This window comes from Pantherophis guttatus, chromosome 1, assembly GCF_059756535.1.
Source record: "Pantherophis guttatus breed Tessera chromosome 1, ASM5975653v1, whole genome shotgun sequence".
Taxonomy (NCBI): domain Eukaryota; kingdom Metazoa; phylum Chordata; class Lepidosauria; order Squamata; family Colubridae; genus Pantherophis; species Pantherophis guttatus.
In genome coordinates this window covers 18,160,495-18,185,463 of record NC_142063.1, presented here as the reverse complement: position 1 = coordinate 18,185,463, position 24,969 = coordinate 18,160,495, and the positions used below count along the sequence as shown (strand labels likewise).

Sequence of the window (24,969 nt, the reverse complement as noted above, 5' to 3'; positions counted from 1 at the left end):
TGTGTGTGTTTTTTTTAAATTAAATTTATATGCCACCCATCTCTTGGATTACATCTTCTTCTAAAATATTCTGTGCCACCTTTCATTATCCTGGCTGTAAATTCAAGGAATTAAAGTTGGGGAAAGCTACTCTGTTCCATTCCGCTCCGCTTGGTTTTCTCGTCCATGCTTTTAAAATAACGGTCAGCAGACTTTCTGTCCTGCTAAACATGTTCGGTCCTGTTTGGGCTCTTTCGTTGCATATCTAAAATGTTTTGCATTACTAACCACTTGTTGGTTTGTCCCGGTAAGTCCTTCTGGTTTGGGTGTGGATGGTGCTATTTTGACTACCTAAGCAATGGAAACCTTAGGCTTGATGGATGTCTAGAAACTCCCAATACAACAGGTGTTCCCTAAGGTAGACTTCACCTTTTTAGCAGCTGCATCACACTGCTGGTTTATGTTTACCTGTGCTTGATAAGGACACCTAGATTCCTTTTACATGTGTTATGGCCAAAACAGATGTCCTCCCATCTTATACTTAGGCCTTACATTTCTTCTTTTATTATCAAGTTTATTTGCTGCCCATTTCAGGATTCAGGCGACTCTTGAGTGGCTTACATCAGGATAAAACAAAAAATAACTGCAATTATAAATATAGAAACAGATTAAAATTGCAAAAACTAAAACAAGGGTTTAGAAGGGGGAAGTGGGGGAGTCTTCTCTGTTAGTGTACCAACCAGCAGCTTCTTCAGGACCCCATGGCAGGTTGGTAAAGACTTTCCTGAAGGCTAAAGGCGGGTGGGTGGGTGGGAACCTTCCTCCTGTGGCAATATGTTCCAAAGGCCAGGATTCATGGCAGAAAAGGCTCTTCTTCTGGATCCCACCTGCTGAAATTCCTTGGCTGATGGGATTCACAGTAGGCCCCTTTTGCCAGCATGATTGGGGCGGGCCAATCCCACTGGGGAAAGACAGTTCTGCACATACTCTGGACTCATGCCATAAAGGGCTTTAAAGGCAATAACCAACACCTTGAAGCACAACGGCAGCCAGTGCAGCTCGCTTAAGATAATCATTTTTCCTACCCACATGCAGAACTTTAGATTTCCTCTTGTTAAATTCTGTTTATTCATTTCAAGCCACTGATTAGGCCTGTCTTGGTCAGGGCTCTCCAACCTTGGCAGCTTTAAGCCTGGCAGACTTCAACTCCCAGAATTCCCCAGCCAGCAAAGCTTTGCTTTTGCTTTGCTGGCTGGGGAATTCTGGGAGTTGAAGTCTGCCAGGCTTAAAGTTGCCAAGGTTGGAGACTTCTGGTCTAGGTTATATGGAATCTTCCACTTTGCTGGCTGGGGAATTCTGGGAGTTGAAGTCTGCCAGGCTTAAAGTTGCCAAGGTTGGAGACCCCTTGTCTAGGTTATATGGAATCTTCCACTTTTGTGCATTCTGCAAACTTTCTAAGTGCCCCTTCAATTCGATTGATAAAAATGTTGAATGGCACTGGACCAAAACAGAGACTTGAGACATTCCACTCATTGTTTCCCTCAACTGTGAGGGAAACTAAACAGTGGTACTTTCTAGCCCGTATTTCACATTTTGTGAAGAAAAATATTTTGAAACATTCTGTCAGAGTCTTTGCTGAGTTGCACTATGTCTGTGGCATTCCCTTCATCTATTAAAGTAATAATTCTGTGAACAAAGTCCATAAGGTAATGTGACATGATTTGTTTGTGAAAAAAATCCAGGTGTTGTGACCCAGGCCCAAGTAGCTATTATCAGACGCAAACAGTTCGAAACAAACAGACTTTATTAGAACAGCTGAGAATTAACTCATTCTCAGCCTAGTCCAAACTAATTCAAAACAAATTCTTCATAACACAATTCTTCAGCCTTATCACCAACTTTGGTCTAATTAGGTAACCTGCCAAAGGCTTTTCTTGGCAAAAAGATGCCGACAAGAAATAAATGCAGCAAGACAAGAAACAAATCTTATCAACGTTGTTTTCCGACAAAGAGCCCATCTCTTGGCCTTACTCCCGAGTCGTCCTTTTTGCTTTAGCTGCTCTTGCCTTCTGGCAGCTCTTCTCATGCGTGCACTAGGAACAGGCTCCTCCTGTTCCTCTGCCTCTCTGCTGTCAGCCTCTGGAGGCTCCGGAGTCCGCACATCACTCCCCGATGTCCCTGGCCCCATCTCTGCCTCTGACGCAGAGCCCTCTTCCGGGCCTTCCCCAGCCTCCAGGACTGGCCCCTGTTCTTCCTCAGCCTCCTCACTGTCCGACTCCACTGCCAGCTCCACAGGCTGCTGGCAGACCACAACACCAGGTTGATTCCTGTTTTAACTGTAGCAAGGCTATGCAGGTGCCTCCAATGTACAGCTTGACAATTTATTTGAAGCTTTTACCCAAAGTAGATATCAAGCTGCCAGTTCTGTAATTCCTTCTTTTCCCTTTTCAAAGATGGAGATGATTTTGCCTCTCCTCCAATCTTACGAGGCCTCATCAGTCTTCCAGGAATTCTCAAAACTGACTGAAAATGTGATCATACCCACTGAATTTGAATTCTTATCCCTTCTTTGCCTGTCCTAAGCTGCAGTTCCTTACTTCTCCCCCAATGACATAACCATGGTCAGCTAGGGCTACTTTTGTCTTCTGGGAAAAGACAATAGCAAAATAGGAGGTAAGAAATTCTGCCTTAAAAAAAAAGGCTACATACAACCAGGCACCACATAAATACTACACATAGAATAGCCCAAAGCACACATTCTGATGAGAGAGAAGTTCCCTGAGGATGGGCTCCAGCATGAGTCCAAAAGCTCGAAATATTAAACCTCTGGTCCCGGTGACTGAACCACATTTGATTCCGCAACATTATCCCGGAACACATATATTTGCCTTCATTTGTGAAATCCTGCCTTCTCCCAAAGCACAACGTCACTTCATCACTTTCTCCTCATAACAGACTTCTACTCTTTTTGGGCCTCCTTTTTAAATAACATAGTCCAAGACGTTTGGGGTGTTTTTGGCATCTCACAACACTCGGCACATTTTTAAGCTTCTCTTCGTACTCTTGGATGGTTTTCACTTTTTATTTCTTATTTCTGTCCTTTTTTTCTCTTCAGCATTTTAGAGAACTCTGCATCTTGTCCATTTCTCTTGTCTTTCTTTGTGGCGGGGTTTGTTTTTGTGATAACACATTCAGCGTCTCATTTCATCGCCAAGAAAACAAAACAAATGGATCGTCAACCTAGAATTCTCAATTGCACAAATGATCAGGCTCAAATTGTCATCTTGGACACCTTATACGAAGGCCTAATTCTCTGGAGATAGTTGGGAAGAAAGAGAAGAGGATGGGCAGCAACAAGATGGATGTCTCAATAATAGCAGTGATGGATGCACTGTTGGAAAATCTGGAAGACCAAGTTGGAGACATACCCTTCTGGGTGTAAAATCTTTTCTCTTAAGTGTCAACACCATCAAAGCATTTCATTTAATAGAATTTTTCTTGTCCTTTGTCCTTCTTGGACACTTTCTTCCTTCAGGATTTATAGTCTTTGGATCTGGCCAGTGGTGAAATGTAAAATTTATTACTACAGTTCTGTGGGCGTGGCTTGATGGGGGGGTGGTTGTAATGTGACTGAGTGGGCGTGGCCAACTTTTTTTTTTTTTAACATTTAAAACCATTTTTTCTACAACCTCTTCGGCCAAAGAGGTTGTAGAAAAAATGCTTTTAAAAATAATAATAAAAAAGCCTCTGATGATAGCGCTGCTCAGCTGGGCATGGAGGGGGGCAGGGATTTTTGCTACCGGTTCTCCGAACCACCCACCACCATCTCTACCGGATCGGGCGATCCAGTCCAAACTGGGAGCATTTCACCCCTGGATCTGGTCCACTTTCCCTTGAAGTTATCAGTTCAGCTCTTCTGAAGGCTGACTTGGGAGGTTTGACTCTGCTCAGTTCCTCGTCCTCCTCCAGATATTAAAAATTCAAGGATAACATGATCCTTTTCCCCCAAGGTACTGATCAACTTAAATTCTTCAACTAATTCCTTTTTGTTGGTGAGGATTAGATTCAGGATTAGGTGAGAATTAAGTCTGCCTTGTTCTTTCTTCTCTCTTTTGACAAATAAAGCTGGCAATAAGAGAGGGCAGGACTTTGTTAGACCTCTTGACTCTTGGCAAAGTTAGATTCCCAGAAGGATGATCACGATTGCATGCCTTTTTTTTTTGAAAAAAATATTGATGCAGAAAGATCTCATCCGTATCTTCTGCCTGTCCAAGTGGTCTATAATAAATTATTGCCGCGATTCCAAGACTTTATATCTTGCTCCTCTTACAAGCAAAATACTTTTTAGCAGGATTTCCATTCTCTGATTCCTGTATAACACTCCCACCCTTTTTTTTCTTGGGCCTGCTCCTTTTGAATCAGTTGTGGCTTTCCAGCGTTGTGTGCCAATCGTAAATATCATCCCACCAAGTTTTAGTAATACCTGCACCATTGTACTTGACTTCCCGAGTCCACATCTCTACTTCTCCATTTTTTTCTCTCCCTAATACTGTACAATAGAAGCATCTAAAGTTTTGGGTACCACCGACTGGCATCTCTGTTGCAATGTCCTGTAAAACTGAGTCTCCATCCTGACCTCATGGTCTTCCAGCTTTCTTGGGCCCGAGTCCATGATTGCATATTTCTTATCAGTCTTGTATATCTTCTTTCGTTGGGGGTGTTACTTGGAACCCTGACATTTCTGAGTTTTGCCACCTTCCCTCTTTTGTTCTAGTTGAATGCCCTCCTGGTGAGATCGGTAAAGCTCCGTGCCCAAATCTCCTTCCCTATTTTGTAAGCGGTATCCCATCTTTTCCGGGGAAAGGATAGTGTACAGGTAGTCCTTGAGTTACAACTGTTTATTTAATGACTGAAGTTACAACGGCAGTGAAAAAAATGTTTTATGACACTTACGACGGTTGCAATATACCCACCGTCACATGATCAAAATTTCGACGCTTGGCAACTGGCATGTATTTATGACGGTTGCACTGTCTCAGGGTCATGTGATCGCCTTTTGCGACCTTCCGGCGAACAAAACCAATCGGAAAGCCAGGTTCACTGAACAGCCATGTTACTAATTTAACAACTGCAGGGATTAATTTAAAAACCGTGGCAAGAAAGGTCGTAAAAATGGAGCAAAACTTAACAATTGAGTTTGAGCTCAATTGTGGTCATACGTTGAGGACTATATGTAATCCATTTTCGTAGAATCCAAACCATTCTCAGCACCATCTTTTGTGCCTCCAGTTGCTGACTTCCACAACGAAGAAACATAATTTTAGCTGCTATCTTATCTCCGTAGTTGCCGCCATCTTCATTTTGTTGAGCTTCACACCTGCATTTTTCCTCCTTGTTTGAGTTTTAAACAGCAGATGTGCCTTTTTTCTTTTGCAGAGGAGATGGCCACATATCTCCGCTACGTGCGACGTCTGGACTTCTTTGAAAAGCCAGATTATGACTATCTACGGAAACTTTTCACTGACCTGTTTGACCGGAATGGCTACGTTTTTGATTATGAATACGACTGGGCTGGGAAACCTTTAGTAAGTAGCAGCCAGGGAGGTCTCCAGGTGGAGAAAGATAAAACTAGTATAACGCACACCACACACAGCCTCTTTGTTCAGTGGAGAAAGTGAACACAGATGCTATGACGGGGTCCCCAACCTCCGGGTCCCAGGCCACTACCGGGCTTGGAACCAGGTTGCGAAAGTGCCGGGTGAGCACACAGGCACACATCCCCATTTGTGTGGGCAGCAAGTGAGCGCAGGCGTGTGTGTGTATGTGTGCCTGCAGGTTGCGCAAATGGAGCTGTGCGCTTTTCCCCTCCGCTCACGCATAACCATTCCCCCACCCTCGGTCCACAAAGCCAGAAAGGTTGGGGAACTCTGTGACCTGTCAAGTTTCCGAAAGATGCCCTAATTAATTCATGAGCCATGATTCAAACGTCAAAGGAAATATAGTCATTTATTAGGAGCAACATTCCGGCAATACTGGGATGCAGTCAGGACTGATCCCACGCAGATTTACGTTCCCCTATGACCCTCTCTCTCCCCTCCTCCCTGGCCATGTCATAAATCACATTCTCCAATTACCCACTTTGGCTGGCTGTGAAACCTAACATCCTCCTCCTGATTGCGGTCAGAAAAAATGTATGGAATTCACTTCAGTTCTCCCTCCCTCCTGCTCATGGCAACTTGAAAGCTTTGCAAGTTGACATGACCTTTATAAGCATAAAAAAATCCATCACTCAAATACCATCAAGAAAGGAGGCAAATATTATGTGGATTATTATAACACTTCTTAAGAACCATATTATGATCTGGAAAGTAAGAACAGCTTCTTGACGGTCAAGGTTGCTCTTTTCCTTAAAAATATAAGAAACCCGGTGCTTCTTACAACATCTCAATTATGAATAGCTATGCAGATAGTCCTCAATTTATGACCATAACGGAACCCGTCCATCACGGTCATAAATTGGGACAGTTGTAAAATGGGTCAGTCATATGGCAGTCAATAAGCGAATGCCACGGTTTTACATTTTATTTTGTTTATTAAATTTATATGCAGCCCATCTCAATGTCAAGAAACACTGGGTAATTGTTAAATGAATGCCATGGTTGTTATGTGGTTTGCTGTGGGTTTGTTTTGCCGAAAACAACATTTTTTTTTTTATTAAATTTCTATACCGCCCTTCTTCCGAAGGACTCAGGGCGGTGAACAGCCACAAGATAAAACACATAAATACAAAAATTTAAAATAAATTAAAAACGAATTAAATAATTTGGCTGAATTTAAAATACCCCATAATTTAAAACAAATTAAAATTTATATTTAAAATTTTTATTTAAAAGGGGAGAAGATTTAGGCCAGGCCAGCTGGATGAAATAAAAAAGTCTTGAGCGCGCGACGGAAGGTGCGCAGATCCGGGATCCTCCGTATCTCCGGGGGGAGCTCGTTCCAGATCATAGGTGCCCCACAGAGAAGGCTCTCCCCCTGGGGGCTGCCAGTCGACATTGTTTGGCCGATGGCACCCGGAGGAGCCCCTCTCTATGGGAGCGTACTGGCCGGTGGGAGGCTATTGGTGGTAGCAGGCGGTCCCGTAGATAACCAGGTCCTAAGCCATGGAGCACTTTAAAGGTGATAACCAGAACCTTGAAGCGCACTCAGAAGACCACCGGGAGCCAGTGCAGCTCGCGCAGGAGAGGTGTTCCATGGGAACTCCACGTTGCTCCCATAACCACCCGCGCGGCCGCACTCTGCGCCAGTTGGAGCCTCCGAGTGCACCTCAAGGGGAGCCCCATGTAGAGAGCGTTACAATAGTCCAGACAGGAGGTGACGAGGGCATGAGTGACTGTGTATAGGGAGTCCCGATCTAGAAAGGGACGCAACTGGCGGATCAGGCGAACCTGATGAAAAATCTTCCCGGTCACGGCCGTCAAGTGCTCTTCTAAAGACAGCTGTGAATCCAGGAGGACGCCCAAGTTGCGAGCCCTTTCCGTGGGGGCTAAAATAAAATTTATTTATTTATTTATTTATTTGTCATATTTCTATGCCGCCCACTCTCCGAGGACTCTGGGCGGCTTACACCAAAGACAGTATACTAAATAGCATATTTCCCCCAACAATCTGGGTCCTCATTTTACCCACCTCAGAAGGATGGAAGGCTGAGTCAGCCTTGAGCCGGTGAGATTTGATCCGCTGATCTGCTGAACTAGCAGTCAGCTGAAGTAGCTGCAGTACTGCACTCTAACCACTGCGCCACCTTGGCTCATAAATTCTGGATTTGGGCAAAACTGTTGCAAAATGCAGTCTTAAATTTGGGATGCTGCAGATGGCCATAGATGGCAAGCTGTGTTGCCGAGCATTCAGAGTTCAGCCAAGTGACTGCTAGGCAGATCAACTGCAGAAACTTCAAATCCAGCTTGTAAGTAGCCCCAAGTTAGGTCTGTGATAACTTTGAATGGTCGCTAAGCAACTAGTTGTAAGTCAAGGACTACCTGTACGCTGTCCACTCTCAGAGGAAGCAAGTAAAATATTGGGTCTGCTATTCTGTATTAGCAGGTAGTCCTTGACTTACAATCACAATTGATCCCAAAATTTCTGTTGCTAAGCAAGACAATTGTTAAGTGAGTTTTGGCCCGTTTTACGACTTTTCTTGCCACAGTCCTTAAATGAATCACTCCAGCTGTTAAGTTCAGTCTTTAAATATATCTGGCTTCCCCCATTGACTTTTCTTGTCAGAAGCAGGCTGGGAAGATTACTAATGGTGATCACACCAACCCCCAGAACTGTCATATATACATGCCAGTTGCCAAGTGTCCAAATTTTGATCATGTGACCATGCAGCGGTCATAAATGTTAAAAATTGTCACAAGTCACTTTTTTTTCAGTGCTGTTGTCACTTCAAACAGTCACCAAATGAATGGTTGTAATTTGAGGACTACCTGTATTGGAATGTTTGTTTCTTTTAGCTGTCTAGAGTATATGATTGTAGAAAGACAGAATAAACAAATAACCTGACCCTCTAGAAAGAGTGCAGAGAAGAGCAACAAAGATGATTCGGGAACTGGAGGCTAAAACATATGAAGAACGGTTGTAGGAACTGGGTATGTCTAGTTTAATGAAAAGAAGGACTAGGGGAGACATGATAGCAGTGTTCCAATATCTCAGGGGCTGCCACAAAGAAGAGGGAGTCAAGATATTCTCCAAAGCACCTGAGGGCAGGACAAGAAGCAACGGGTGGAAACTAATCAAGGAGAGAAGCAACTTAGAACTAAGGAGAGATTTCCTGACAGTTAGAACAATTAATCAGTGGAACAACTTGCCTGCAGAAGTTGTGAATGCTCCAACACTGGAAGTTTTTAAGAAGATATTGGATAACCATTTGTCTGAAGTGGTGTATGGTTTCCTGCCTGGGCAGAGGGTTGGACTAGAAGACCTCCAAGGTCCCTTCCAACTCTGTTATTCTATTCTATTCTATTTGAAGACATTTGATTCTCTTTTCTGGGGGAGAGAGGTAGGTCCTAGAACAGGGATCTCCAACAGGGATCTCCAACTCTGGGAGTTGAAGTCCTCCAGGCTTAAAGTTGCCAAGGTTGGAGATCCCTGTCCTAGAAGACCCTTAACACGGGTCACATTTTAAAGGCCAAGTGTCTGAATTGGTGCCTTTGACCCGCTGTTGACTCACCGATAGTCCCAGTGTTGCAGAATATACAGCCTCATGCTACATAACTAAGCTCCATTTCATGCTGAATAAACTAAATTATTTATGTATCTTAAATAGAAAACTATCTTACGATAGATTTTACCCCAAAAGTTTTTTATTAAAATAAATTCGATTTAAATCAAAAAAATCCAATTTAAATCAAAAAAATCCGATTTTTTTTAAAAAAAATCATTGATTTTTATCCACCCTGATTGGTGCAGATCATTCTTGAAAACGCTGAATGTTTCGCCTGTTTTTTCCCCTTTTTTCCAGCCAACCCCTATTGGCACAATCCAGAGTGACGTACAGGTCCAGCCTCCAAACAGGGAGAAAGCACAGCAGTACATCAAACAGCAGGTAACTAATGTTTGATTTATTGATCCCTTTCCTAGGGTTGCAATGTGTTTAGGTGAGTATAACTAAATGAGAGTCAGATCACAGCTTTAATTTCTGCAGCAAAAGTATAAGGCAAGGGCTCCCAATCTCGGCAACTTTTAAGACGTGTGGACTTCAACTCCCAGAATTTCCCAGCCAGCCATGCCAAGCTAGCTGGGGAATTCTGGGACTTGAAGTCCACACATCTTAAGGTTGCTAAGAATGGGAAGCTCTGATAGAAGGTACTCTGGCAAAGGAGGCACAACCTGGAAATGGAGGCTTGGTGCCACCTGGTGGACAGAGCCAGAGATATCTTTGTCTCCCTGGAAGTGTGGCTAAAACATGGCTTGATGTGAAGACACCTGTTCTTGATCCAGAGTCATGGTTCTTCCTACTGATAATGGTTGGGATAGATGATCCGGTTCTCTCCTTAGGTTTTGGACTTCAACTTCCATGAGAGAGCCAGTTTGGTGTAGTGGTTAAAGCACCAGGTTAGAAAACAGACGATTGTGAATTCAAGTTCCAGCTGTAGCCATGAAAGCCAGTTGGGTCAGTCATTCTCTCTCTCTCAGCCCACAGGGTGGTTCCTGTGGGTAAAATAGGAGGAGGAAGGAGCATTTGATAGCTTTGCCCTCTTGTTTATCGAAATGGTTCTTTATAAACATAATAAACGCGGGATATAATAAATAAAGGAGTTCTAACTAGCATGATCAGCAGGAAGATATCATGGGGGGGCTGTACATCAAAACATTTGCAGGGCTGTCCTTAACTCTCACTGCACAGCAGGGTCATTTCCTACCCTGCTACCTTTAATTGGAGATGCCAAGAGCAGAACACGGGGCCTTCTGCATAAAGGCAGATGCTGTACCTTTTTGGTACGGACCTCCATTCTGCTGCCTTTCTCTATTGATCTAATTATCTAGCTCAGAGGTCTTCAAACTTGGCAGCTTTAAGACTTGTGGACTTCAACTCCCAGAATTCTCCAGCCAGCTATGCTGGCTGGAGAATTCTGGGAGTTGAAGTCCACAAGTCTTAAAGCTGCCAAGTTTGAAGACCTCTGAGCTAGCTTGACTCACAGTAACAGTGTCTGAGCCACCATTTTGGAAATATGGAGTCGTCTCCCCCCCACCCCTCAATTCTTCTAGTCTTGAGTGCTAGGAAAATATTAGCAAGACTTGATTATGTCAAAATCCCTTCACCATTGGCCAGGCAGATGGCAGTGCATTAATGGCTTGCTCATTACAACTTCTTCTATGACTTCCAAGGTGCAAATAGTGAATTCTATAATGAAGGATCCTTGCTTGGTTTTTTTTTTTTTTTCCCCTCAGCCACTCTATATCACCAACTCTTTTTCTTGGAGGACCTACTGGGCTGGGCTTCAGCATGGCCTCAGAATTAGCACAGCCTGGCTAGTAGGCAGAATACAGTTTCACCCATCAATTAACCAAATGCTGTTTTAAACTAAAACTGCCACTTTCTCATCCTAGTATGGAAGAGGGTTCTGTTTGATTGTACTGTGTAGACTTCAGCTCCCAAATTTCAGGAATTTGAGGTTGAAAAACACAGGGTTATATTAAAATATAATAAAACGACAGGTCTTTTGGCCATAAATTGAATTGAAGAGCCTTGGTGGTGCAGCAGACTAAAGTGCTGTTAAGTAACACTTAGCTGCCAGCTGCCTGCAATTACTGCAAGTTCAAATCTCACCAGGCTCAAGGTTGACTCAGCCTTCCATCCTTCCGAGGTAGATAAAATGAGGACCCGGATTGTGGGAGCAATAAGATGACTTTGTATAAAAAGAACACCGCTTTGGGGGGGGGGGGCGAAAGCCCTACTAAGCAGGTATATACAAAAGTATGAAGGAGCCTGAGTGGCGTAGGAGGCTAATGCCTCCTACTAAGGCAGCATTTAATATCCAGCTGCCTGCAATTACTGCGAGTTCAGTTCTCACCAGGCTCAAAGTGGGGGCAATAAGCTGACTTTGTATAAAATATACAAAAGTATGAAGGCTATTGCTTAACGCATTGTAAGCCACCCTGAGTCTCCGGAGAAGGACAGCATATAAAAATAAATAAAAATAAAAAAATATTGCTTAACGCATTGTAAGCCGCCCTGAGTCTCTGGAGAAGGGCGGCATATAAATCGAACCAATAAATAAATAAACAATAAATAAATGAATTGAATTGAAGGGTGCAGGCAAAATGTTCAGCAATCTAAGCTAGCTAATTAAGACAGCCCAATGCCATCAAGACCAAATGCTCTGCAGAATACAGAAAGTATTAAGACCTTTCTAACATGCAGACGTTGGAGCCAAGGAAGATGTTTTGGAGGGGGTGGCAGACACTGAAAAGATGCCAGGCTCCCATCCCACTATTTCCTGTAGAGTGGAAATCTTCCATATTTCTTCCCTTAAAGTTCTTAGGGGCTAGAACAGTGTTTCTCAGCCTTGGCAACTTGAAGAGACCTGGACTTCCAACTCCCAGAATTTTCCAACCAGCTATAGAATTGTAAGCATAGTTGCTCTTTCAACTTAGCAACTGCTTCACTTAATAACTGAGTTGGTCCCAATTGGGGTCACTAAACAAGGACTACCTGTATGTACAGCAGGATAAATTTTCCTGTAGGTGCTTGGATGCCAAGCCATATACAGCTTTAAAAGTTTTAATCATTCTTACTTTGTATTGCACTCAAAGCAAAGTAGGACTTAAAGCTAAGTAGGACTTGCAGACCACAAGTCTTAACATGGATTCTGCAAGGCTAAATCTTGGCTCACCAACCATTTTGAGTTTTTCAGAGTGTCTGTTGTTAAGTTGAGGAGATGACCCTGGCCCTGTTGTATATTTGGATTTCCAAAAATCTTTTGATAAAGTTTCTCATCAGAGGTTCTTTAGTAAATTTTAATTATTGTGGAACAGTAATCCATAAACAGAACATCGGGGTATATGGTACTTTTTCTTTAAAGGTGGAGTATAAGAAAAGTCTGTTGGAACTAGCTTTTTAAACTTATTCATAAACGATTGTGAGGTAGTTTGATCAAGTTTGCAGGTGGTAGCAAGCTATTCAATCTGGTAAACACTTTCCTTTTGAATTCCAGACAGATACACTCTGAATTGGGTGGATGGTCAGACAGTGATTTAATTTAAGGAAATGTAAAGTGATGCACTTAGGGAATTTTTTTTAAAAAAAACTTAAGTTCATGAAGGCAGTGATGGGGGATGATCTATTGTAAATAACCAAGAAAAAATCTTGGGTCACAAAGGAGAGATAAATTAATGTGTCAACTCAGTGTGTAGTAACTACAGTATGAAAAGGGTAAGAGCCTTGGTGGTGCAGCGGATTAAAGCGCTGTTAAGTAGCACTTAGCTGCCAGCTGCCTGCAATTACTGCGAGTTCAAATCTCACCAGGCTCAAGGTTGACTCAGCCTTCCATCCTTCCAAGGTAGGTAAAATGAGGACCCGGATTGTGGGGGCAATAAACTACTTTGTATAAAAGAACACTGCTTGAGGGGGCCCCAAAAGCCCTACTAAGCAGGTATATACAAAAGTATGAAGGCTATTGCTTAACACATTGTAAGCCGCCCTGAGTCTCCGGAGAAGGGCGGCATATAAATCGAACCAATAAATAAATAAATAAATAAATAAATAAATAAATTCAGTTCTATGCATTATTAGAAAAACACAGCTCGGTAACATTGCAGTGTGCTTGTATATAGACAGTCCTCAACTTATAAAATAAGTTACAACGGCACTGAAAAAGTGCAAACAAGGTCATAAAATCAAACATGACTTTTAACAACTGCTTTGCTTAGCCATGGAAATTCTGGCACTAATTGTGGTTGTAAGTCAAGGACTGCCCGTGGATCTATGGTTCATCTGCATTTGGTATCGTGCGTAGAGTTCTGGTCACCATAAGAGATAAAATAGCACGGGACAAAGTGCAGAAGTAGCAACCAAAATGATTGAGGGACTTCACCTTTCTTATGAGAAAAGCCAAAATACTTGGGATCCTTTCACTTTACAAAAAAAGGATAGGGTTGAGATGTCTAAAATCATACATGACCTAAAACAAGGATGTCCAAACTTGGAAACTTTAAGCCTTTTGGACTTCAACTCTCAGAAGTCCCCAGCCAGCATGGCTGTCTAGGAGTTGAGGTCCACAGATATTAAAGTTACCAAGGTTGGACACCCGTGGCCTAAAAAAAGAGAAACTTTTCTCATTCTCAAAACATTAGGAACAGGGACTACTCAATAAAGTGTTTGGAAAGGAGGCACTTCCTTATGTTGTCATTAATATAGATTAATTATCATAAATCATGATTAACTTGGGTGACTGACTTTATTATTTATTTTTATTTATTAAATTTATTGGCTGCCCATCTTACCACAGGGTAACTCTGGGCAGCGTACAATATTAAAAGGGTAACATTGTACAAAACCTATACACCATACAAACAAAATAACAATAAAAATATAAATGCTCAACCCTAACTAAAAGGAGGGGAAGGTGTAGGATGAGCAAGTGGGGGTTGGGATCTGTTATTAATTTATCAACCGTCCCCAGTGTGAAGCTCCAGCCAAATTGGCGGGTCTTTAAGCTCTTATGGAAGATCTGGAGGATTGAAGCCCACCCACCCCAGTCTGGGAGGCAAGATGTTCCAAAGGGCAGGCTCAGTGGCAGAGAAGGCTGCCACTCCTGGACCCTACCCAGGGGTGGGCTCCTGAGGGTTCAGCAGGGTTCGGGTGATCCTCTAGTCAAGGATTGCTGGGGTTCAGCGAACCCCCAAATACCACCCCTGATTGGCCATGCCCACCCCAGGAGTCTCCACGTGGCCCATTCATCATAGTGCAGGGGGCGCACGGAAGGTCTTGGGGGGGGCAAAAAACGGGCCTACCGGAGGTTCCGGAAGTCCGGAAACGGGCCTGTTTCCAGCCTCCAGAACCTGGGGAAAGGAGTTTTCACCCTCCCGGAGACTCGAGGAAAGCCTCTGGAGCCTGGGGAGGGCAAAAAACACCCTCCCCGTGCTGTGGTGCAGGCTGCCGACTAGGCCACACCCACCATGGCCACACCCACCCAGCAACGGGGCAGCGAACCCGTTGCTAAAGGATATGAAGCCCATCCCTGACTCTACCTGCTGGAAATCCATGGCTGGTGGCTTTAGAAGGAGATTGGGTGAATTCATTGTCCATCAAGGACTGTTGGACCTGGAGACTCCAGGTTGCATCTGGTCTGGGGTCTGCATAACCTTCAAATCCCAGGTAGAGGACAGCAGTGTTAGAGTAGCAGGTCTCGGTCGCCTCTTTGTAGGCGCTGCAGATCCATCCGGTTGGCTTTCGTGGTGAACAAAACGCTGAGCTAAGGTGAGCCTTGACCTGACTGTCCTGTTCTGTTCTGTCCTGAAAGAAGTGGTTTCTTCTTTTAGAACAGAGATCTGAAACAAATATCTTCTTAAAAAACCCCTAAGGATTTGGGATAAGAAGATTTAACAACCACAGGCGTTGTGTAAGGACTGAGGCTATTTTCCATACTGTGCCTCCCTCCCTATGTCTGCCTCATGAAAAAAGCATAGGTGACAGTGGTTCCAATCCCAATGGGAACACCCTGGATTTGAAAGGGTTTGTGTGTGTTGCTGAATGACCCCCTCAACTACACAGCAGCAAAGTGGGGGGGCTTCTTGTTTGCTACAGTTGTGCACTGCTGCCACCCTGAAGAAATCACCCCCCCCACACACACACAACCCAGATAGCAGTTGACACAAGTTGTGCAAATGCAGCCATTGTAAACAAAGTGTGGGAGGGACAGAAGGATGGATGGATGGAAAGGAGACCTGTAATGTTTTCAGACATAGAATATTTATGCAAATGCATTGAGGGACCACGGATTTGAGGAGCTGTGGGATATGTAGGCAAACATGACTTAACTGGCAAACTCAAAAGAGGCTCAGAAGGGCGTAGGGAAACACGGTCGGCACTCCCAAAAATGAACCGTGCCCATTTCTTTACCTGGTAATGCTGATGACGTTTGAGGGATGCTATGTTGATTTGCATTCTAGCCTGTTTCAAATTCTTTTTGCTTTTGCATGTTGTTTTCCCCCCCCCCACTTTTCTTTCACCTGTGTTCCCCTTTCCTTCGCCCTGAAAAATCCCCCCATCTTTTCTGTCTCCCTAACCTCTCCCCCCACCTTTTTTTTTTAAAAAAAAAATATTACTATGATTTTCCCCTTTGTTTCCTGCCTCCGTCATTAGCAGTCACCCGAGGGGACGGAGTTATGGGATCCCCAGGCTGGCCAGCAGCCTGCTGAGGACACTCTAGGAGCCCCCTTGGCAGCCAGCAGGCTTGGGGGTTCCGTTCAGGTACATCAGAGGGATGGGGTGGGAGGTGGGAGGTCGGGTGGGTGACCCACCAGCTGCTGCCGGATCCCAGCCATGCCGTGGAAGTCTTCTGAGCTTTTTCCCTGTGACCCTCTGTCTGTCCAGTCATTGTGGCACCGATGTGCTTTTCAGTCCCGTTTTGATGGCACGTGGACCATTTCAGAAACACTGAAATGCAGTTTTGTCCTGCCTTGAAATAGATAGTTTGCCTTTCTCCTCATTGCTCATTCTGCTTGGCTCCCAAAAATCGTGCGAGAAGAGTAAAGAAAAATTTACCTTTCTTCATAATGACACTTGTAAGAAATCAGGTTTGTTTGGCCTCGGGAGGCGAACTTTCCATTTTTAATGATGCCAACAAAAAATAGGGAGGGAGGAGGAAAAGGAGTGGAGGGAAGAAGAAGCTAACAACTTCGAAGTTTAACTAGAGAAACCTATTTGCAAACTTAAGAAGAAAATGTTAAAATCATACTGGGTGGGTCAAATTTCTACAAAAGCCATTTGTAGAAATTGAGAGAATCTAGTCACAAAACCTTGTGAATGTAGGTAGGCATAGAAACCATGCTTAAAGCTGAGGTGTGTTCCTGTGTTTTGCTGTGTGATTGTGTATGTGTGTGCGCATGCACCACTTTAATGCAAGAGCGGATTCTAGTTCAACCATAAGAGTATCTAGAATTTTTTTTTATATACGTATATGTACAGTATGCATTCCTCTGTTCTTCTGCTCTGCCTGTTATTGGTCTGTAAATCCCACCTGCTTTTGGAGATGCAAAAAATCCTCACCAGGACAAGGAAAGAAACCCAAATTCCTGGATTTGTAGATGTTCGTCACTTTTTGTTGGGGTTCATTTGGGTTTTGTTGAGCCAGAAATCTTCACAGAGGCCCGTCCTAAGAGACTAGAATTCTACAACCTGGAAATCTCATCCGGCTACTGAATTAAATATTGGTTTTAGTCAGTGGTGAAATCCAATTTTTTTTACTACCGGTTCTGTGGACGTGGCTTGGTGGGCATGGCAGGGGAAGGATATTGCAAAATCTCCATTCCCACACCACTCTGGGGCCAGCCAGAGGTGAAATTTGCTGGCTCTCTGAACTGCTCAAAATTTCCACTACCGGTTCTCCAGAACCTGTTGGATTTCACCCTTGGTTTTAATCTAATTTTGCACCTTAATGTCCAAAGTTGGTTCATAGCAAGCTCTAATGTGTGTTTTGTATCTCTTTGGTAAAGCTTTTTGGCGAACAATACCAACATTTAAATTTTGGGGCAAGAGGGAAAAGAACATGCTGGGTGCAGCTATCCTTCTTCATATTCAGATGCTCTGTCCAGTTTATGAACTTGCTTGCAGGGCTTTTCTACCTCCATGAGGACTAGAAACATTAAAATAATAATGATTATACAGTCATAATAATAACAAGGTAAAGATGGCAGAAACAGAACAGTTGATGTTAAGACTAGCAACACAATTTTACAATGGATGAATTTTAAATGGTGGGATTCTTAGGTGGGCAGCCTTTGTATGATAGGAAATTTTCTGATTAACATCTGTGCTTGATTTCTAGCTCTCACAGCCAAGTATGTTGCTTAAAGGGCCACTCTGTGGAAAGAAGCTTCTGTCTTTTCTGTGTCTTTGTCCATGGTTGCCTCTTCTGTCTTTGCCCCTCCCAAGCTCCTGTGTGTACTGCTTTCCCATCTGATGCACATCTGTGACCAGCACCAACCATGGCTTAATGCAAGAGTCTAAACCAGAGGTCTTCAAACTTGGCAGCTTTAAGACTTGTGGACTTCAATTCCCAGAATTCTCCAGCCAGCTATGCTGGCTGGAGAATTCTGGGAGTTGAAGTCCACAAGTCTTAAAGCTGCCAAGTTTGAAGACCTCTGGTCTAAACCTTCATAAGACAGGAATTGAAACCATACATTAAACTGAGTCTGCAACCCCAGTAGTGGATGTAACTGGTTTGTATTGGTACAGCTGTTAAGTAAAACCTTGGTTTGGGCCAGGGAGAAAGGGAGCAATTTGTTCAGGAAAGAACTATTATTTCTGAATCTCCTGAATATGAAATGACATTGTGCAGGAAACCAGCTTTTAGCCCACTTCAGTTTTTCAAAAATTAAAGATCTCTCTGTCCGTTTGATAAAGATGCTGAAACTCCACACACACACAAATGTATTCCTTTACATAAGCAGGGGGGATCCAAGGAGATAGTCCTTGATTTATGACTATAATTGAGCCTGGCAGTTATGGTTGTAAGTCATGATGGCCGTAGAATGGGTCCATCACATGACCGGCCCGATTTTACATCCCTTGTTTTGCAGCGGTCATTAAGTGAACACCATGGTTGTTAAGCAAACGTATTGTTCTCTACAGGCCAGGTTTTTGCCAATAGCTGGTAGTAAACGCTGGTCTCCCAACAAAAATGTTATAAATCACAGTCATACAAACAGCCGTAAATGCAGGCCAGTTTACCCAGCGTCCAAATACAGTCACATGACCATGGGGAGAGGCTGGCCATCGTAACTTCAGAACTGGGTCATCATTAGCTTTTGAGGTGTCTCAACCGTCGAACAGCCGCTAAGTGACCAGTCGTAAGTCAAGGACTACCTGTATTATTTTCATTTTTGGTGGCAGGTTTCTGTTGGATGGAATTTCACATGGCATCTGAAATTTAGCCCCCTTTGTTTTGAAAGCTTGGCCCTTTCTTCCTGTGGCTGCTTTCTGCCAGAGCAGAAACAAGATTAAGAAGCGGAGCGAAGTTTTGATTGGTACCGTAGTAGCATGAGGCCTGCTTCGTCTCTCCTGTTCATTTCCCCTCTTTGTGGTGCTGCAAAGACGCTAAGCCACCTCTTACCTGAAGCCCCGTCCGATATTCTTGGCCTGCTTCACCTGCTTGCTCTCTTTTAGGTCATGAGCTCTACCAATGGGGAGTTGAACACAGATGACCCTACTGCCGGCCACTCAAATGCCCCCATCACCGCACCTGCCGAGGTTGAGGTGGCAGACGACACAAAGTGAGTAATTGGTTCACCTGGCCTAGTTCTGCTAGGAGCCTCTGCGGCTCGGATTAGACACTGTAAAACGGAAGACGATGGAGTGGAAGGTGGGTCAGGACTGCCTTGGGATTATGGCCGCCAGCTAGAAGCTGCCATGGCTCTAATATAACCGATGTAGCAGGTTCATGAGCTGAAAACACGGTGGACTTTTGAAGCTTATACGAAGCAAATGTCCTCCTCCATCTAACCAGCCTCACCTCTCCTGTCTGCCAGCAGAGAGCAGCTTTTCCATCACTTATTACCGGAAATATCTTGACCTAAAATTGCTCAGGAAGCCACATTCTCAGTTATCTGTCAAAAGGTCACTTTCTCAATTACCTCAAGACAGTCATAGGTTTTCTTTTAATGAGTGTTGATTGGGGCTAATTTCCCCTGGTCAACTAACTCTTTTGTTCTGTGAACTACTGACTTGAGGGTTATCAGGACTTCTTACGTCTAATAAGAGGCGAAGCCCATGAAAAATAGATTTTCTCTGGCTGTCTCTAAACCTTGGATTATTATTTTTAAAAAATTTGATTTATATGCCGCCCTTCTCCGGAGACTCAGGGTGGCTTACAATGCGTTAAGCAACAGCCTTCATACTTTTGTATATTTATACAAAGTCAGCTTATTGCCCCCACAATCTGGGTCCTCATTTTACCTACCTTAGAAAGGATGGAAGGCTGAGTCAACCTTGAGCCTGGTGAGATTTGAACTTGCAGTAATTGCAGGCAGCAGATGTAAGTGGATGTTAATTAGTCTGCTGAGCCACATAGCAGAGCAGGTATGTGGATTTTCTGTCTCTGCATACCTGTAGTGTCAGGGAGACAGTGCAGCCTAGTGATTAAGGCACCAAGCTAGAAACCAGGAGTCTGCAAGTTCTAGTGCCACCTTACGCATGAAAGTCGGCTGGTGACTTTGGGTCAATCACCAGGAGATTGTGAGTTCTAGTCCTATCTTAGGTATGAAAGCCAGCTGGGTGACTTTGGGCCACTCATTCTGCTTCAGTGCAACCCACCTCACAGGGCTGTTGTGTGTGGTAAATAGGAGGAAGGAATATTAGATTCATTCGCCGCCTTATAAAGTATAAAAGCGTTATAAAAACCCAATAAATAATCTTTTTCAATTTAACGTTTTGCAAACTGAAAATGTCATCTCCTTCCATTTAAGTAATAATACAAAGTAATATAACGTGGATATCCTTTCTTCCTAGGTGCTGCTGTTTCTTTAAGAGGAGGAAGAGGAAAACTATCCAACGCCACAAGTGAAATATTCCTGTTGGTCGAAGCCAGGATCCTACTGGGACTGCGTTTCCCCCCACCCTCCTTTGACTTCCTGGCTGAGGATAATGGATCTTGATGGAATAGGAGGGGGCACTGTTTCCCCCACCTGCTCTCCCACTCCAGTTTTATTGGTGGGTAGGGACACAGGCAGCTTCGACTGTCCTAGCAGGCACATGGGGGTAGTAGGGGCTTCCCCCATCCATTTTTTTTTTCCTTTTCCCTTCTTCCCAGAAGATGCAAATGGAGGGGTGGGGTAGGCACTGGCAGAAAAAGCACGTTGGACTTCTTGCTCAAGTATCCTCCTCCTCTTCCTCCTGGTCCACAGAGAGAGAGAGAGAAAAACAGCATTAATATTTATGCAGCAGTTCTTCTTCCCTTCCATTTGTCAGTTTATTTGTCCTCCACCTCCCTCTTTGGAGCTCCTCAAATAGCTTTTGGAACAAAAAAACAAAACAAAACAAAACAAAAAAAACAGAAAATGGGAATCAATTCTACTTGTTTACCTTTAGAAGAAGCAAAGTGATGATTCTGAGAGCAGCCCTGCACGTATTTCTTCTTCTTCTCTGTTGTTTGCTTCAGTCTCTCTTTAAGTTAATTTAAAAATGGCGTTTAATGCCTTCATGCCGCAGCATCTCCTCCACCCCTACGCCTTTCCTGTCGTGGCGATGCAAATGGTTTTGCTTATTTTATTTTATTTTTTTGTTTGTTTGGTTCTGCTTTAAGTTTTAAGGATGTCCCCCACCCCAATGTCTCCCTGGTTTCCTCCCCCGCCCCCAGTTTATTTTCCCCAGCCCTGCCAAATTATCCTTTGGTGACATCCTTTAGGGAAGGTTTGTCCCCATACCCCAAATAACACGAGAGGCAAAAAAATAAATGTATTGTGCAGGGGGGGAGGGGGGAGGGAGGCTGGGGAATTAATTTACACACTTCCTCATTTCTCAGTGCACTTTTTTTTTGTAGCAATACCAGCAACATCTGTGTCTTGAAAACGATCCAATTTTAGATATTTTTTTAAACAAATGTTAATTAAGTTCTACCCACTCCCAGGTGGGAGAGAATTAAGGGCAAAAGTCTTGGATCTCAGGAACGGCAGCCTGCCAAACATTAAACCCCAAAGCCAACGTCCATTGTTAAGAGAAACGTGGAGACGAAGGGGACCTTTTCATGACCAAAGTGAAACCTACATGGACAGGATCACTGGGTGAGATCGTTCCATATTGGTGGCCCTCACAGCACCTGGGTACTTGCCAATTTCATTTGAAATTAAATAGGCGGCAGCAAACTTCTATTTGGGTGGAGAGAAGGAGGCCCACTGACGAAGCGTTGTGCAAGGACAATCCACTCTTGTTGTTTTGGTCTGTTCTTTCTCAAAAACCCAACAGCCGCCTCCATTCCCAGCTTCCCAGTTGGGTGATGGCTTGGAATCGGCTCCTGCAGAACCACCGATATGACTGTTATTAGTACGGAAATGGAGCAAGCAGGCCTGTTACGAAAAACATCCAAGCCAAGCCAAAATCTACCTTGCCAGGGAAGGGAGAGATGGCTTTAGAATAAAGCCTGCGCCTGGCTTTCATGCTTTTATCCCTTCGTATTCCATCACTAGGCTTACATGTCTACCCCGGCCTTAGACAAAGTTGTGCCTGGGTACACCGCGGCCCGTTAACGCCTGGATTGAACGTACACGCTTCTCCCTTCCGGTTGACCCAAGTCAAAACAAAACAGCTGGTCTGCGGCCATCAAAGCTACCACCTGTCCGAGCTGCTTCAGCATTGTGACCATAGCAGCGCGGCTTCGTTACTTCTTTAGATATATTTTTATACCAAGGGATAAGACAATTGGCCCCGTGTTGCTCCGAAATACTTTGTCTTTTCACTCCGTGTGGTAATTACTTGGCACTTGGAATGTGGCCTGCTGGGGGAAAATGGTGGCAGGGTTAGTACTGGGGGTGGGGTGGGGGAATAAATACTTTGGTCTCTGCTAAACTAAAGAGCACTCGGGTGGGTGGGTTACTGCTACAGACCAAAGGAGTGCAACTTTAAAATTCGCCACATTCGCCGCCACGTTAGTGCTAAACCGTATCTATTGGACTTCATTCACCCCCTCCTAATTATGAGAGGGTTACTGCCTCCTCACCTTATAGCCTTGAAGTTGTTCACTTTCTAGAACTAGATTTAAACCTTTCCCCCTCTCCCCGCCAATGTGGGTTTTAAAGAGTTGGAACCCCCTCCTTTCGGGGTTGCGTAATCGATGGCAATCCTGCAGATGACTCTGAAGGGAATGGAGTGGGTGCGGATCTTCCCAGCCCAACCGTTTTATTTCAAAAGCTGGCACTTAATTCTTTGTGCTTTTTTCCAAGGTGGATATGAATTTCTTTGCCCTATTTGAATGAATGTTTTTTTGTGGCCATTTGAAATAAGATTTAAAGAAGGAAAGCAGGGACTAAAACTCAGAACATGATCTCACTTTATTGATCTTAGTTTATAAACTTTGTTAACAGCAGTGCCTCTGCCATGCTAGAATCACAAGGAATACAGGAGGTCCTAGGGAAAATTCTTAATTTGGGCAACTTCCATTGAAATAGGATTGCTTAGATATGTGCAGTGTTTGAGTTTGTTTCCCAAACAGTGCAAAGAGAAAAACAGAATACAGCCTTATTAAGCATTGTGCTGAAAAAAAAATTATATAGTTCCAATCCCAGGAAGGTGTAAAAGAAATTTTAAAAAAATTAAAATGTTTATGTAAAGAGTGCATGAGTGTGCTTGGACTACCAGTTGCAATGTGGATTATTCAATTTTTTTTCCTTTTTTCTTTATTATTATTTTTTTGAATGTGACAAAGTTTTAAGGGATGACTCAAATGACAGAAAACAAAAATCAATGAAGGTTGTAGTTGGCCTTTCAAGCTCTCTGGTCTTATCAGGTGTATGTTTTGGCCCATGTTGTCTGATTTGCATCAAAAAGAATTTTGCAGACTTAATTGTGTGGTTGTTTTGTTTTTTAATTATGTAACAAAAGAAAAAGGTAATTTCAAGACTGAATAGAAATGAGATTTGTACTGGTGTAGCTCCAAAGCAGAAGAGAGACTGTGGCATTGCAAATTTAGTTACTGCTTTAAAAAAAGTGTACACAGGTTATGGTGTATAAGTTTCTCTTGAAGCTTCTTTGAAGCCATAGAAGTTAGGGCTTTTTAAAAAAAGATAATAAAAACAGGGGAAAAAAAACCTGAAAAACTAAAAATTAAAAAAAAACCTTAAAAAATAAATTCTGCAAAAATGTTTCCTCGTGTTTTGGTTTAAAAGCAGAGATGTTTTGTCTTGAAGAGTGGAAGTAATTTTCAGTGACTTCTTTTGGGAAAGTAAAACAGTGCTGTACAGGTAGTCCTCAAGTTACGACCATAATGGAGTCTGCCATAGTCATAAAGCAGGTTTATCTTGTGATTGAACCAATTTTATGAACTATTTTGTGGTAGTCCTTAATGAATGTGGCAGTCTTTAAGAAAACCCTTAGAACGCTGCAAACAACCGTAAATGTGGACTAAGTTGCCAAGCGCCTGAAGTGCAGTCACATGACCAAGGGGTGGAAATGACCATCTGAACTTTATATATGGGTCATAAATCCCCACCCCCACCCCCAGGTAGGTCCATTGTAACTTCAAATAATTGCTACGTAACTGAAAATCAAGGACTCCCTGTAAAAAGGGAGTCCCTCTTTATAGAGGGACGCTTTCTCTCTCCCTGCAGAGAGAAAGCATCTAGTCGCTAGAACAGTCTTTTTCAACCTTGGCGCCTTTAAGATGGGAGGACTCCAAATCCCAGAATTCTATACCCATCTTAAAGGTGCTGAAGTTGAGCAACTGTGCTCCATTTTTCCCCCTTAAATGGATGCATCCCAGTAGCCTCTGACATGAGATGAGCATCCTTTTTTTCCCTTAATCCCCCAGGATTCCCCCCAAAAAATCAGTTCCTCTCTCTACTCACAAATGTACAACCCACCCACTTATGAATATCTATGGTAAGTAACATCCAGATTGGACTCATCCAAATGTTTTGCCCTAAACTCAGCTTAACAAAACCCCAAATTGCTGTGTTCGCTTGCTATACGCAAGCAAATAAACCATCTTATCCCGCAACATGATGGCTTGTATGATGATGACAACCTCATTTTGGCTTAGTCCACCAGGTTGTTCCAGAACATACTAGCAGAGGTGACGCATCCTTCTGATTGGAGGCTTGTTCACCCATTTCAGGCCTTTTCTTCCTAAATGAAACTCTGCAGGCTCATCTGACACAGTTGCCAGTTGTTTCTGCTCCAACACTCTTGTTACTCTTTGGCAAGAGAATTGTCAAATGTATGCCTGTGCGCCAGAGGACGCAACTCTCCTTACCAGCATTGTCAAAAATGAGCATCCTGAACTCGAGACTAGAGAAACCCAATAACTGACTGTCTACAATGAGCCCTCCTCTAAAAAGTGATTTCCTACCTAATTTACAAACTCAAGAAAATCTGGGAATCAAAACAAACTGATGGTTGAGCTTCACAGAAGTAGATAAGCAGGTGTCTGAATTCCAACCTACTGATCCAAAAATAGTTTCAAGAAGCAGCTGTTACATTCACTGTCTGATTCTTGGTCCATCACGCCGATACTGTCAACAACTGCCACAGCTTTTCTGTTGCAGATGGTCTAGGCCAGG

General features: G+C 43.5%; 1 protein-coding gene across 3 annotated transcripts in view; it reads left to right on the top strand.

Moving 5' to 3' along the window:
• CSNK1G2 (casein kinase 1 gamma 2) overlaps positions 1-23,555 on the top strand; it is a 108,483-nt gene extending 84,928 nt beyond the window's left edge. For all 3 annotated transcript variants that reach the window (XM_060694564.2, XM_087881568.1, XM_034437736.3), the window contains 4 exons: positions 5,416-5,564; positions 9,500-9,583; positions 18,869-18,975; positions 20,210-23,555. In XM_060694564.2, the coding sequence (XP_060550547.1) occupies positions 5,416-5,564; positions 9,500-9,583; positions 18,869-18,975; positions 20,210-20,264 (395 nt within the window). In that variant the 3' untranslated portion in view covers positions 20,265-23,555. The remainder of the gene's footprint in view (positions 1-5,415; positions 5,565-9,499; positions 9,584-18,868; positions 18,976-20,209) is intronic.
• Positions 23,556-24,969: the final 1,414 nt, after the last annotated feature.